This window comes from Rousettus aegyptiacus, unplaced genomic scaffold, assembly GCF_014176215.1.
Source record: "Rousettus aegyptiacus isolate mRouAeg1 unplaced genomic scaffold, mRouAeg1.p scaffold_m13_p_8, whole genome shotgun sequence".
NCBI classification, from domain to species: domain Eukaryota; kingdom Metazoa; phylum Chordata; class Mammalia; order Chiroptera; family Pteropodidae; genus Rousettus; species Rousettus aegyptiacus.
The window spans coordinates 1,763,804-1,778,947 of NW_023416311.1; the positions used below are offsets into that span (position 1 = coordinate 1,763,804).

General features: G+C 56.4%; 1 protein-coding gene across 1 annotated transcript in view; it reads left to right on the top strand.

Moving 5' to 3' along the window:
• OTOA (otoancorin) overlaps positions 1 to 1,901 on the top strand; it is a 46,802-nt gene extending 44,901 nt beyond the window's left edge. The window contains exon 29 of the mRNA XM_036226186.1: positions 1,304 to 1,901. Within this exon, the coding sequence (XP_036082079.1) occupies positions 1,304 to 1,374 (71 nt within the window). The 3' untranslated portion in view covers positions 1,375 to 1,901. The remainder of the gene's footprint in view (positions 1 to 1,303) is intronic.
• The last annotated feature ends 13,243 nt before the right edge of the window (positions 1,902 to 15,144 follow it).

Sequence of the window (15,144 nt, forward strand, 5' to 3'; positions counted from 1 at the left end):
ATGAACTGGTATGTGTGTACTCTTAGACATTATTTTTAAATGTTATCGTGTTTTCTGTGTGTTGTGCATAGTACAGTAGATAATGCACAGGGTTCAAAATCTGTGAGGTCTGGAAAGGAATGCAGCGACATTTCCCTTTGTCCCCCGTCCCCTCGTTTCCTTCCCGCGGAGCAGCCATTGTCACCAGCCTCTTGCCTATGGGTCCAGAGGTATTCTATGCATATTGTCGAGATTATCTCTGCGCTTGCACAAAAGCTCATTATACGCTCAGTCTGTGGCTCGCTTTTTTCACTGCCTTGGGGACAATTCCATATCTGTAGTCGGGAGCTGTGCCATTGCTGGTTTTCTGGCCACGCCACAACTTTGTTTCCCTAGGTCTTCGTAGGCAGACAGTCCACTTGTCTGTCTATCTATCTTTCTTTCTTTCTTTCTTTCTTCTCTCTCTCTCTCTCTCTCTCTCTCTCTTCCTTCCTTTCCTTCCTTCCTTTCCTTTCTTTCTTTCTTTCCTTCCTTCCTTCCTTCCTCTTCCTTCCTTCCTTCCTTCCTTCCTTCCTTCCTTCCTTCCTTCCTCTCTCTCTCTCTTTCCTTCCTTCCTTCCTTCCTTCCTTCCTTCCTTCCTTCCTTCCTTCCTTCCTTCTTTCCTTCCTTCCTCTCTGTCTCTCTCTTTCTACCATAACAAACAGCACAGCCGTGAATGACCTTGCATACTTAGCACCCGTTCAAGTTGCTGCAGGACACACGCTTGGAGTGGGTGGCCAGGCCGGCGGCTGTGAGCATCTGTCATTTTGATGGGCACGGACTTCCCTCCATCCAGCAGATGGAAGGTGGCGAGGACCCTTTAAAAAGGTGTCCTCAGCCAGGCACGATCCTAGCCACCCTTCTCCTTCCGTTGACCCCGCAGGCCTGAGCGGGGCTGACAGAGGACGAGCCCTTCCCGCGGGTCAGGTTCCTAATCTCTGGTTTCCTAAACTTGCTTCCTTACTCATGTCACCTGGGAGTGATGCTTAAAAGCATCACTGGACCCCCCCCTCCCCCAGAAGTGGAACTGGAGCCTGCAGGGCTTAGCTCCCTCCCCAGGGGACTCCTTGGTGAGAGCAGCTCTGCTACTGCCCAGTTCAAAGCTTCATTTAATTCTCACCACTCCCCACCGCCTGCTGGGGGTCATAGTTCCTGGTTAAGCCACAGTGCAGCGAGGTTCCCTGAGGTCGAAGGGGGGGCGGGAGGATGGTTCCCAGGGCTGGGTGTGTGGCCCCCGCGGGCTGCGGAGTCTCCCCAGTGGACTCTCTCCTGTGTTCCCTTCCAGGAGTCTCCGCGTCCGGGGGTCTTTGGCTGGGCTGCTCCCTGCCGGTTCTCATGCTCCAGCTTCTGCGGTGAGGGGCTTGCGTGCATCGCCCCCCGGCGCCCAGGCTGCTGGCCGGAGGCCTCGACCCAGAGCCCCCACCCCCTAAGGCCCGCGACCAGGGGCCTTGACACTGCAAAGGCACCTCGAAGAAGAGTAATTATTAAAAACGATCTCACACGCTCGTAAGCTGGCTGGTGTCCTCAGCAGGGAGACGTCCCCTGTCCCATTCCAGCCTCTCTCGTTTTCCAGCTTGAAGATGCAAACTGCTGTGGGGGGCACAGTGGGGAGGGGGAGGAGGGTCTGTCAAGGGCACCGGGACCTCACGCGAGCTTCTGCCCTTTCTCCAGAGAGGTGTGTGCCGGCAAAGGCACCATCCCAGGGCCTGGCACCTTCCTTCCCGCCTTAATTCCCCCTCAGCCCGCACTGGATTTCTCCTGCTCACGCGTTTAGCAGAGCTGAAACAAATGGATCCCTCAGCGAGGCCAATATCCCTGCCTGGTTGCTGGGACTAATTGATGTTTCGCTGGGCATTTCATTGCTTGGAAATTAAAACATTTAACATGGCTCAACGTTAAGTCAATTTTTAAATACTTTTTCCAGATGTCTCCATTTCTCTGGGTGTCAGCCGGATGGGTGGCTGTGGAGTTAGCGGTCAAGCTTTTCAAAAATTCCTTTTTTTTTTTTTTTGGCGGAAGGTGTTGGCTCTCCCCGTTTCAAGTTGCTCTGGGCTTTGGGGCCGGGATGGAATAAAAGAAAATGTATCGCGTGAGCAGCCCCCCCCCCCCCCGAGTGATCGCAGGACAGCAGAGCGGACTCGGCTTACCCCCCATCCTTCAGGAGCGGGGGACAGAGTTGCTTCTGCAGCTGGAAGGACAGTCTTGGTCCTTGGCTCGGGGAGGCAGAGCCCGGCCGGCCGCGGTGCGGAGCCACCTGCCAGGTGTGCGCTGCCTTCTCCAAGACGGCCATCGAAGTCGCTTCTCGTGGCGTCCCGTAGGGGGCGAGTTGGGCGTCCTGGGGACTTTGGCTCTGCCCCCACCCCGTCCTGGGCTCTCTTCCTGGTCACGTGTCCACGGAAGACATTTCCTCTGGAGATGAGGAGGGAGCTGAGTCTCCACAGCCGCCCGGCGGCCCCGAGGAGGCCGGCGGGGTTTGGAGAGCTGCGTGGGCCGGCGGCGTGGAGACGGGAGCGCGCTCGGACGCGGCAGGGGGCGCGACAGGCAATCAGGGCTCCGGCGTGTGGGCGGCGAGGCCGCAGCGTCGTTCTCACCGCCGGGGACGTGGCGTCATGTCGCCTCTCGTGCCGGGGCCGTCCGCCTTGTCACAACCCGCAGCAGCCGCCCGTGGGGCTGGCCCGGACCGGCTGTCGGGAGCGGGAGGCGGGGCGGACCGCGGAAACGAGCCCCCCGCGCCTCCCGCCCCGCGCTGCCCACGGCCCGCGGTCTCGTCCCAGGTCTCCTTCCCGTCCCCTGTTTTTAACTTAACTCCTGGGGTGTCCCTCCCACCTTGGGCGTCACGCGGGGTTCCCGTCTGGGGTGGGGGGGCGGCTCTGCACCCGGCGCTGCTCCGAGGGCGTCACCTGTGCCATAAGCGCGTGCCGTCATCGTCACCGGCCAGCCAGGAGGGTGCCGTTGTGGTCCCCCTTTTACGAGAGGAGGGGCGGAGGCCGAGAGGTGAAGGCGCTCTCCTCGGCCTCTCACGGGGCAGGGTTTGTCTGGCACGGGGCGGCCTCCAGGATGGCTGTTCCCCGACTTCTCTAATGACCGAGATCAGAGGGAGATTCTATAAATCCCTTCGCCGCCTCTGCTGGCGGGAGGCCAGCTTGCCTCGCAGCTCGGATAATTGGTGACCGCCTCGGGCGGGAAGACGAATCCGGCTCATGCCCTGCAGGACCCCCGGGGTGTCGGGCTGCAGTGTGCGGTCCTCTGCCGGGTCACCCTGGCAGGAGCTGCTCCTGCCCTCCCTTCAATGTCACCCCTGGCTCCGGGGTCCCAAGCCTCCACCTTCTCCTGTTCCCCAGCGGGATGCGGCCAGCGTGGCCATGTGCCTGCAGGGGCCAGGCCGCTGGCCATGGTTCTGATCGGCCGGGGCCTGTGCCAGGCCGGTTTTTTCGAGTGTCACCCCAGACGGGTGATTTTTTTGCAGAACCCTCACCTTCGGGCCCACTCCAGATGCTGAGCCTGGCGTGACGGGTACCGGACGCCTTCCTGTGACTTCCCTGTACCCTCCGGGGGGCTTAGAAGTACGTCATTCTCTCTAGGCCCGGGATCCGGGGCTTCACCGCAGCTGCTGGGTGGGCTGTCCTGCCGAGGACAGCGGCTGCGTCTTGGCGTGTGTGAGTGCACACGCGTGTGCACGTGCCTTTACCTGGCCTCACTGTCATGCAAGACCGTAAACAACCTAACATCAAGCATTAGGTCTTTCTTTGTCCTTTGAAGGTCTTTGCCCATCCTCGCCTTCCGAGGGCCTTTAGGAACATCTGTATTATGCCGCGTGGGACATGCGTGTGATAACGAGTTAGGCATGACCAGGTTGCCAGGCCGCACTGTGGCCGGGCGGGTCTGTGTCTCCTGCGGCTGTGTGTGTGTGTGTGTGTGTGTGTGTGACTCTGGCCCCAGAGCACACCGACTGAGCGGGAAGGGGCCCATTCCACTCGAGTTCAGTCACCAAACGGTGGCAGGCAGAATTCTGAGACAGCCCCAAACTCTCTGGTGCACCCACTCAGTGTGATGTCCCCCCGAGAGCAGGCAGAACCTGTGGGGTGACTAACGTCACTCCCGTGACTGGCTTACCAAGCGGCTGACTCTGAGTCAATCAGCAGCGAGCTGCCTGGGTGGGCCTGGCCTCATCAGGGGTGCTGTTGAAAGGAACAGGGCTCTCCCTGAAGTCGGAGAGATTCGGAGTGCGAGAGAGCTCACGCAGGGGCCACATGGCCAGCGAGGACTCGGGCGCACGCTCGGAGGTCCCTGGCCGACCGCCTGCAAGGAAACAGCTAACGCCGTGACTTCAGCCTAGGGAGACCCCGAGCAGAATGCCGGGGGAGCTGTGCTCAGACTTGGGACCCACGGATCCCCTGACAGCCCCAGGCTCCACCTCGTGTCCAGCTCAGACGCACCTGCTTTTACAAACTGTCTTCATGGTTGGTCTGGACGTGCCCTGTCAGGGATTTGCTCCCCCCGCCTCCAGGGGCCTCCGCGTTGGGCATTTGGCCTCAGGGCTGAGTCGTACCCGATCGACTGCGGCCGCCAAGTCTGAACGGCACCTGCTTGTCCCCCCGCCGGATGCCTCCTGCGCCCCGAGGGCATGGACCCTTGTCTCTTGCTCTTCCTCCTCCTGATGGAGCATCGCCTAGGGCACGACTCTGGGGTTCAGGGGGCCTTGAGTTCTCTTGGGTAGCCTGGGTTTGCTCAAGTCTGATTCTCTAAGTGGCACCTGGCAGCGCCTTGTCGTGTGACTTCTCGTGAGGGCCTCGCTGGTCCTCACACCGATGCTGCGTTTTCCTCCTCGTTGGCGTGGAGTGCATGGCTGTCCGCCTGGTCAGACACCCACACGGGTCCTGTCCAGTACTTGGCCATAGAAACGAAAGAGCCGTAGGCAGTGCCGTGGACCCCTGTAAACATGCTACCACGGACGTTTACCCGAGGCCTACCACCCTGCCACATCCTCGTGGCCCCAAAACCTCCTCCCCAGGGCCCGGCGCTGTGCTCCCCAGCACCGCCTCTCATTTTGGGTCGTCCTGCTTGCAAGGCGGGCACTGTGACCCTCCGAAGCAGACTGCCGGGCGCACACACCTTCTCCCTTCCAGAGAAGACCATTTCAAAAGCTATTTGGGGTTTCTCCAGCTTCCAAGAGCCTATGGTGTCAGCTCATTCCCAGGAAAATTGGAATGACTTCTGTGCTTTTGTAAAGCTCAAGTCGAGTGGCCTGGCTTTTCGTGTATGTTTTGGGGACCGCCTGCCCACGGTGGCTGTAGATCTGCTGTCCCCCCTTCTCCCCTTTGCTCTCCACCTCTGGCTTCCCCCTGGGATTGGCTGAGGGGGCCCCACAGGAGATCAGAGGGGCCCGGCTCCCTTCCCGCCAGCCCACCAGCCTCGAAGGCCACAGTTCCTTTCGGGTGGCCATTTCTCGCACTTGCAGCTCTCCTGGGTTCCAGAAGCCTCTCCCTCCGTTTTAAGACCCGGTGGCAAGGGTCCCCGACTGTGGACAGTTCCAAGGCACTTCACATGCCTCGTTTCCTCCTAACCCCGTGAGAGCCCCCTCATTAAACCGACCCTGGCTGAGTGCGCCGCTCCCGCCGGCCAGGACCTGACTCTCCTGTGCATTCCGCAGAGACTTCTGGTTCTTTCCGACATCTCCTCCTGAACTCGTTGACAGACCCTTCCGGGCGTCCAGCAGGACAAAGCCCTCTCTGTCCCACGGCCACCTTTCTCAGGGATCAGCGTGGGTTATACACATCAATCAAACATCCGTTACACAAGGCTCTCGGCTTCTCGCGTGAGTCGCTATTCGGCGGCTTACAGCTTTTGAAAAGCGCGTGCAAACAAAATTTTAATCTGACAAAGAGAGCGCCCCGATGGCGTTGTTTGAATCAAGCCACCGCGTCACATGCGAAGGAGAAGGACGGGGCACTGAAGAAAAGCTTTTTCAACCCGGCGCTTTGTGACATGTCAATTAGTATCTTAGACACGAAGGCTGCTGTGGAAACAGTTCGCAGCGTTGTCGGGGGAATATGGGGAGAAATGAATCGAGGGCCACTTATCTATTGAAGTCGATGGAACGGTTCTAGAGGCTGCGACCGTGAAGTCTTGGCAGCGAGGCCGGAGAGACGTCACTGCGCAGATCGCCACCCGGGTGGCTGTGCTGGCGAGCACTGGGGGAGCCGAGACGTCACTGAATACCTAACGCTACCCCCCCCCCCCCCGCCCCGGCAAGAAAGGTAAAGTAAAGGGAGGAGTTCGCCTCCGGGTTTTACACGCGCCGTCCAAGAAGTCGGCAGAAGTGAGCAGGGGAGTAATTGTAGCGATGGTTGAAAAAAAGGGAAAGAAAAAAGGGAAACGCTTCAGGAACGAGGCATCTTAAAAATGCAACCGAATGCGGCCACCTCTGACTTCACCGCGGCGAGCGCCACCGCGAGCTCTCTCCCGAGCCCTGGAACTTCGTAGCCCTCCCCTCGTCTCAGGAGTCCCCTTCAACGCAGAACCGGAGTGTCCCCTTACGTAAACACAAATCGCGGCATCCTGCACAGTCGCCCACACGTGGCAACGGCGCAGACGTCCATCATTCGGAGGGACCGGGGTGGGGGTTGGGGGGGGGGTCTTTGCGCACGCCGGCGGGAGGCGCAGACGCGTGCGACGGCACATCCGTGAAAAGCCCGTCGCAAGAGGCCGTCCGCCGCGCGACTTCGTGTATCAGCAACGTCTGGAATGCACACACGCAGAACGTGGATGCACGATGGCCCGGGGCCCGGGGCCGGGGGAGGGCAGGACGAGGCGGGGGCACCGGTCACACGTCCACGCTTCCTTTTGGGGGCGACGACAATGTTGCATGTAAACTCCGTTGTGGAGATGGTCGCACGACTCGGCGAAGAGACTGAGGAAAGCAGCGGCTGGTCCTCTTCAGGCGGGTGGGTCGATGATACCTCTGTCACAGCCCCTCGCGACGAGAAGGCGTGGGGACAACTTGGACCGGCCGGGCCCGGCCCAGGCTTGAGGAAGGATGCGTTCGGTCTGGGGACCGGATGCAAACGTTCTCAGCATCCGGGAGCTCACCACCGCCTTTCCGAGGACAGAGACGGTGACAGGGTCACAGAAGTCTCTTGCTTCAGGGACATATGAGGGAAAAAAGTAATAATAGCATTCCTCTGCTCAAACTCTTCCAGGGGTTTTGCCACGGGGGCGTCAAAACCGAAGTTCTGAAAACCACCCGTGAGGCTCGGCGCTGCCCCCGCCGCCGCCACCACCTGTCTGAGCTTCTCCGCTTCTCCCCGCCCCCGTCTGCTACCCTAGCCAGACCTGCTCCTGCCCCGGGGCTTTGTGCAGCTCCCCCGCCCCCACCCGCCGGATGAAAACGCATGTTCTTGACACTCTCGGTTTCTCTCCCCTGCCTCCTTTTTCTCTGCAGCACGTCTGACCTGCGACGCGGTTTTCTTACGTTTTGGCTGTAATCTGTCTCCCCAGCCCCGCCCGAGGCCGTGAGCTCCACCAGGCAGCCGTTTCTGTCTGCTCCGTTTACCGCTGTAGCCTCAGTGCCTGGAACAGTGTCTGGCACAGTAGGTACTTGATACATATCTGTCCAGCGAGTGAACAAAGAGCTCCCATGTGCTCAGGAAGTCACTATGTGTGACGCAGGGACATCGTAGCTGGTCAGGACATGCCAGCATTCTACAGATGGTGTAGAAGAATGCCATACCAGCCACCAAACATATGAGAGTGCTTTTTTTTAAATTCCAGACCCTTCGGGTCACTTGCGTAAATAAGGGCACGCCTTCCCTTATTTCTACTGTCTCCCGCACATTTTTCCCTCTACCTCTCAGAGAGCCGCCTAGATAGCTGTCGGACATCATTTAATAAGCGGACCCTCGCCGCTCTTCCCCTAGGAGTAGCTCACAGAGGTGCCCACGTGAGAAGCAGCTACATCCCAGGTCAGCAGTTCAGAGCAGCTGTCCCAAGCACCTGAATAGACATTTCTCAAAAGATGTCATATGAGTGACTGACAGGTACATGGAAGATGCTCCACAGCGGGGAAATATAACCATCAAAACCACCATGAAATATCTGCTAGAACAGCTATTACCAAAAAAGACAAGCGACAACAAGCCTTGGCGAGGACGTGGAGCGGAGGGTCCCCTCGTGGATCGCTGTGAGGATGTAAATTGATGCGGCCACGAGGGGAAACAGTGCGGAGCGGCCTCGAGAAATTTAAAAATGGAGCCTCTACGTGACCCAGCAATTCCAGGTATTTGTCCAAAGAAATGCAAAACAGTAAACTGAGATCCGTGCTCCCCTGTGTTCACAATAGCCAAGGCATGGAGATGACCTAGAGGTCCACCACCAACTAAGTGGATAAAGAAACTGGCGCCCACGTGCGAGGGAACGTTACTCAATATTTAAAAATAAAAAAGGAAGTCCCGCCCTTCGTAACCACGTGGGTGAACGTGAAGCCCGTGACGCCGAGTGAGATGAGCCAGACGCAGAGACACGTGTGAGTTAGCATCTCACGCGGGATCTGAAACACGGCCGTGGTCGGCAGGAGAGCAGATCTGAAGTGTTTACACCGCACGAGGGAATGGATGTATGGGCTGATTAGCTTGATCCCGGTAACCATGTCGCGGTGAATATGTGTGTCAAAACATCACGTCGTATACCTTAAATACATACAGTTTAAACGTGTCATTGATACCCTACTAAGGCTGGGAAAAAAATTTTTTTATAAAAAAATGAAAAAAAAAATGAAAAAGAGGCTGCCCGGTCAGTACCTTAGACTGGCACTTAGTAGGTGCTTGATAAATATCTGCTGATTTTCTCTGCCGATGGCATCTTGACGGCGTCTTGCTGTGTATGGCATGTGTCTGCCGGTCACAGAGGCGTCTCATAAAGCTCCAGGCCACGGCAATCCCTCTCTCTGGGACTCTCCGGCAGCCCCGTAAGGTGAGTCCCCCACGGGCTGTGTGCCCATCACAAACACACCCTCCGACTCCGGCCGTTTTCACATGCTACCGTAAGCCGGAGGCTTCGATGGACTGACCCTGTTTCTTCCCCTGGGCCCCGGGCAGTTGTGTTGTGTGTTTGTAACGCCACATTTTCCTCATCCCTGAAATGGTGTTACATGTTCCACAAAGCGATTTGCATTTGTCGAGGGCTGAGTATGCCAGGGGACATGGGGGCTTTGACTTCCAGGTGAAATAAGGATCGGAGAGAATGAGTCCCGTGCTCGGAATCCGTGCGGCTAGAAAAGCCGAAGCTTAAGACGAGTAGCAGGGAAGGGCTGGGCCCGCGGGGGCTGCAGACAAGAGCCTGGTTCTGCTCCGCGTGGGATGTAGGTCACCTACGGGGGCAGGCTGCAGCCGGGTGACATCCAGAGCCACAGCTGGCACCTACGGTGCCTTTAGGGAAATTACAGAGGGGTGCCACTTCAGCCGGGTGAATTTTAAGTGCCTCCTCTGCCTAGAGACCCCTCCTCCAGGATGAAGCCCTTTGGACCAGGCCAGATGGCCCGACTCGCCATCAGCGTGAGGGCTGCGTCTCTGTCCCCGCCCTTCACCTCGGCCAGGTGCCTGCACGGCGCCCACGCAGCCCAGCCCGCTCAGAGGCCCCCAACGTGCCCGCTGCTCCTCTCTATTACGAAACTCAGCAACTCAGCTGAGAGAAGCATTTTAACGTTTCGATGAAGTCCAGGTAAATTTGCGTATCGATTATGAGGCATGGCATCTAGTGAAAGAGGTTATCGCTGGGGCTGGCCACATCGACCTGCATCAGGATGGACAAGCTTTGCTTGAGGTTTGCTTATCTGACAATCTGATTCCTCCTGAGAGAAGGAATTAAATTGTTTAACTTCTTGAACGGGGGCCTCGTGTGACATTTAAGGAGAATTTCAATGTATTTGTGTATATTCTAAGGGCGATTTGGAAATTAACACTTGAGTATGTGTAAGAGGGAGCTGCTCGGTTTGAAATAGTCTCCCTTATTCTCTTTGGTTCGTTGGTAGCTGTGAGTTAATTTAGCCCTAAATAGTTCAAAGCCGTCTCTGTTTTTGCTCTGGGGATAATGTTTTTCTTTTCAAAGTTGTAACATTTCTGCCAACAGTACAAAAAGATAACAAAGATAAGAACCTCGGGCTCTTTGGAGACAAAATGGTATTCCGAATTGGACATTTATTAGAGTGAAGGGATAAATCTCTAAATCTGGGTCTTAGGATTTTAGGTTTGTTTAACTGATTTCTTTGTTTAAATTTCAGATGCATGCATGATAATTTTGAAGAGAGTGCTATTTGATTTGTAAATCTTTTCGGAGGCATGTAAACATTTATCTCGGGCTTGGCCAAGTTTATTTTTCACACTCCTACTTGAAGGCAGGTGTGATGGTCCCGCTTCCTTCACACCTCGGAAAGATGGCTGCGTTCTCACTCGTAAATGCTTCGACCTCCGAGGACAAGGGACAGATGTTTTCTGGGAGTTGCTGGTTTGGGGTGCTGGCTCAGCAGTGGATTATCTGATCTGACTCTTGGTCCCGCGATGAGAATGAAGTGAGGTCAGTTACCTTTGCTGTGCTCATCTCTGCCTGTGATCTGCCAGGTGTATTGGAGGACACCTGCGACAAGGGTTGCGGGAGAATAAATGCGCGCTTAGCCTTTCGGCCCAGGGATCTTCCTAGGATTTGGGCAAACGGAGGCGTGGAGGGCCCTGGGAGAGCCCCAGAGTGGGTGGTAACCTTGCCACAGGAGTTGGGCACCGGCTACCGCTCAGGCCTCTGGGGTAACTGGCTTGCGACGCTGTCCATGGAGGTGTTTTCGTGGGGTCGCGTCCATCTGGCTTTGCAGATGACTTTGCTGCTGCCCTTGCAGCTTCGATAACTTGCGAAACATATGTGTTCCCCCTCAAAGCATGAGGAAGTACCAGCTCAACGCGTTCCCTAACGGGGCTGCCGTCATTAATTTCTGAAGTTGTGTTTGATTTTGAAAATTATGATCCCTTATTCCCAAAGCATGTCAAGATGCACAAGACTTACAGATTTTCTGCATACCCGTCATCTAGTTTCCTCCAATGACAGTTACATGACCCTATTCCGGTGTCAAAACCAGGAAATGGATGTTGGTGTAATACCATGCCAGTCGATTGTAAGCTTTGCTTATTTATTAATTTCTTAATTGGTTTAATTGGGGCGTAATCCAGAAGTGACTGCCACGGACCTCGGAATTCCTGGCCCGCGAAGTTGCAGGTAGTCTCCATGAGGACCGCCGAGAGCGCACACCTCGGAGGCTTGTCGCGAGCGGCTCGGCGTGTCTTTCCTCATCGCGACGACTCTTCCTGGAGAACTAGGCGGGCGAGTGAAGGTGGGCACGTCTGGAACACTTCGTCGGGGAGCATTTTATTCTTCATTTGTTTGAGCGAATGTACTAACAACCGTGTCGGGGGTTAGGAGGAACCACGTCTGGCTGACCACGCTGCTGGCAAGAACAAAAACAAACGAAAACAGAACCAGGGACAAGGGACTGTGAGATGGGCCACGATCCTTGAAGGACCTGGTGGGAGAGGAAGAGGATCCGGCTCTTTCCTTGGCTTTGTGAAAGAGATTGCTTCGGACGTGAACGTTGACGACCGGGGTGAGCGAGAAGGGACCGAAGGAGGAGAGAGGAAATCTGAGTGGTGGTGAGCGGGAGGGCAAAGAGGGGACCAAAGCCGGCCCGCTCGAAGAACAGCAGCGTCCCCGACGGCGAGGCCGAGACGTGGGGCGCACTGGGGATGACCCCAAGACGGCCGTTTTCCAGCACGGCCACCGCGGTGGCTTTCGGGGCGCCGGCCCCTTCAGTCAGCACGATGGCCTGCGACGGAGGGGCAAGCATCCTCATTTCACGGCGGAGGAAGCCGAGGCCCGGACGCGAAGCGGGAGATGCTCAGGGAGCCGGGGAGGTGCGAGCGGCTCTGCGGGGTTCTCCACGCTCCCCGGCCCTCGCTCCCTTGCGCCCCACATTTCCACGCATCGCCGTCTCCCGGCAGAGCACGCCTCGCGTCCGTCCATGCCCGTCCTTGTCCTCTGCGGCCGCTCCAGGCTGCGGCACATGGCGATGTCCGATCCCCTCACTCCCTCTTTTGCCTCCTGCCTCATCTGCTTTCTCAGCAGGAGCCGGAGGAGCCTCAGAGACGTGCGTGTCTGCTGAAGTGCTTCCCTCCTCCACAGCCGTCGGAGGCCCTTTTGACGCGGCCTTGACCCTAGGAACTCCCGGCACGGCCACGTCTTCTTCACCTCGGCAGGCCACCCTGGCCACGCCGCCCGCCCCTCGTCTCCGTCACTCCATCCTCGTCCCGTCCCCGTGGCCCCGCATGTGCCGTTCCCTCTGCTTACGCTTCCCTTTCTCCTTTGCTCTGGCGAAATTACTTGTCTTCCTGGCCAGTTGTGGACTGAATGTCTGAGTCCCTGCAAAATTCATATGTTAAGTCCTGACCCTGCAAGGTGGTAGGGTTGGCGAGCGGGGCCTGTGTGTATGTGTGGGGTCATCGGAATTAGACGAGGCCATGATGTGGAGCCCCCACGACGACAGTGGTCACGAGGTGGCTTGCTTCTCCTCTCTGCTCTCTGCCACACAAGGACACCGCGAGACGCCGGCGGTCTGTGACCGGGAAGGCATCCCCCACTGCACCGCGGCCACGCCAGGGCACTGGTCTGGGGCTTCCAGCCTCCGGGACTGTGAGAGGTAGATCTGGGTCATTTCTAAGCCACCCGCTCTCTGGTCTTCTGTTTAGAGCAGCCGGAACAGACTAGGACAAGGACTCGCCTTAAGTATCGCTTCTCTAACTCTCCGAATTGAAGTAGGCCCCCCGCGCTCACTCAGAGGGGCACGTTTGTCTTCTGAACACTTGTTGTAGTATGTGATAATATGTTCGTTCAATGACCTATGTAACATCTATATCTGCCTATCAGATCGTAGGCCCCTCGTTGTCAGGGACTCGTCCTTAGCTCCTACCATTGTAGATCCAGGGCCCTACTCAGGGTCTGGCACGTGACTAGGCACTCAGTAGATATTTGTCGAATGAATGAATTGAAGGTATGAATGACTGAACATGTACAGGATTGCGGATAATTCTGCCTTTTGGGATTTCGGTATCACTTTTCACTCGCTTTCTTAAAAAGCAGTAAGCTTAAAGTTCTACTTCCACCTAGAAGATACGCGTCTGAAGCCAACATTTGGAATTGGTGACATGTGACACGTAGTGGAACGGATGTCCCCGCAGCCCAGTGTCCCTGAGCTGCGATGCGGCATTGCCTCTGCGTCTGCCACAGTGAACCTGACCACAAAGATGCTGAGTGCGCTGCCAGCCATGGCTAGCGACTGAGTAGCGAGCGCTGGTGTCAATCTCAAAAGCACAAGCTATTCTTAGATGCTTATTTTTATAATGGGTTTTATTATGGAGTTGCTAAAATGGGCCTCAACCGTATGTCTCTCCATCGAGAAAAGTCTGAACACGGATCGCATGAAACACAACACAGGCGGAGACACGGAAAACCACCGGTGTGAGCTGGAGGCCAAGCGTTAGTGTTTCTTTGCGACTCAGAACAGCCTTGGCTTGGGGCAGTTCGCTGAGACGGACAGCCGAACGAACGGATAAAGCAGCGTTCGTCTCTTCAATCGAGGTCCGTTTAGAATCACTGTGAAAGGTACGTATCATAACGGAAAACCTGGTGGAGCCCGGAGCTGTGGAGATGGTAGAAATTATTTGGGGCCGAAGAGAGAGGCAGCCACCGTCAGATGTCATACTTGAGCAGTTGGTGGAGGGACCCAGGGGCAGCCAGCGCCTCCACATTTTGATTAGAGGGGGGACATCCGCAATCCGGTGGTCTTAGCATCTTCAAAATAACGGAGCCTGGGGAGGAGTGCTCGTTTGCCGGGGGCGGGATGGCAGCGCAGCTGGCGCAGGACTTCGCAGCACGGTGCCGTTTTTTTCTTTTTTCTACCAAGTATCTATTTTTGCCACGTGGTTCCAGAAGCGTCCTGTGTCTGCGTTCCTGAGCGCCCTGCGCCAGAGCGTGGCGACAGAGCCAGCCGTACGCGCCGGTGACACAGGCTGAACTTTCAGAGCCCGAAAAGGTGGATGTGACGGGCGTCTCGCCAGCGCTCCTCCTGCGGGCGATTTTTCGCTGGGCTTCCCAACGGCAGGCGGCGGACTCTCTCACCGGAACAATGAGCTTCCACGACGTTCCGGCGCGCGGCGCTGTCATTCCAGGCACGCGGCGGGCGTTTAGGCAGCAGGGAGCATGCGCGGGGGCGACAAGTCTCCGAGCCAGGGTTTGGTGGTCCCGCCAAGATGGTCCATGCCCAGGTGCGTCCGCGCGCACACGAATGTACCGCCTTTTTTTGTTGTTTGTTTTTAAATCGGCGCAAGGAGAGCGCGCTACTGTTGTCTTAAAAAAAAAAATAGTGAAATTCACATACCCAAATTAACCGTTTCAAAGCGCACGATTCCGTGGCACGAGGTCCCTTCACGTGGTGCCGCCGCCGTCTCTACCTAGTTCTGGAATGGCACACTCTCTCTTTTGTGCCTCATAATTAAAAAAAAATTTTTTTTTGCTTTTATTTTTATTATGAGTGAGGTTCCAACTGCTTAAAACATGATGGCATGCAAAAGAAAACGTTATTTCATATTAAAACAAGCAGAGCACGTCCGTAACTTGCACTGGAATTTTGAAGATAAAGTATAATACTTGAGCAAAATCCATGGTGTGTGGACGGCTACTCCGTGCGAAATCTCCAGACACCTTTGGGGGTGAGTTCAGGAGAGCGAGTATCCCGTGTAAGGCGTTTCCTGAGAACGGAGTCTGCTCAGGGGAAGACAGTAGGCTGTTTTAGTTTAAAATGCATAGTGAGTGGACATCATTGCTGTGTGCATTGTCACGACTTGGTGATTAGAACGCTTTCGTTCTGCCAGTAGTTAGACCCCGTCGGCCTCAGCATGAAGGGTTATGCTCCCGTGTCCTACTTACCTGAGGGAGTCCTAGGCGGACCTGAGACTCCCATTTCTAATGTGACTGTGGTGAGAGAGAGGGACCAGCGGGGACCCGTCCTGTCTGATGACAGGAGCAAGGCGGGGGACGTGG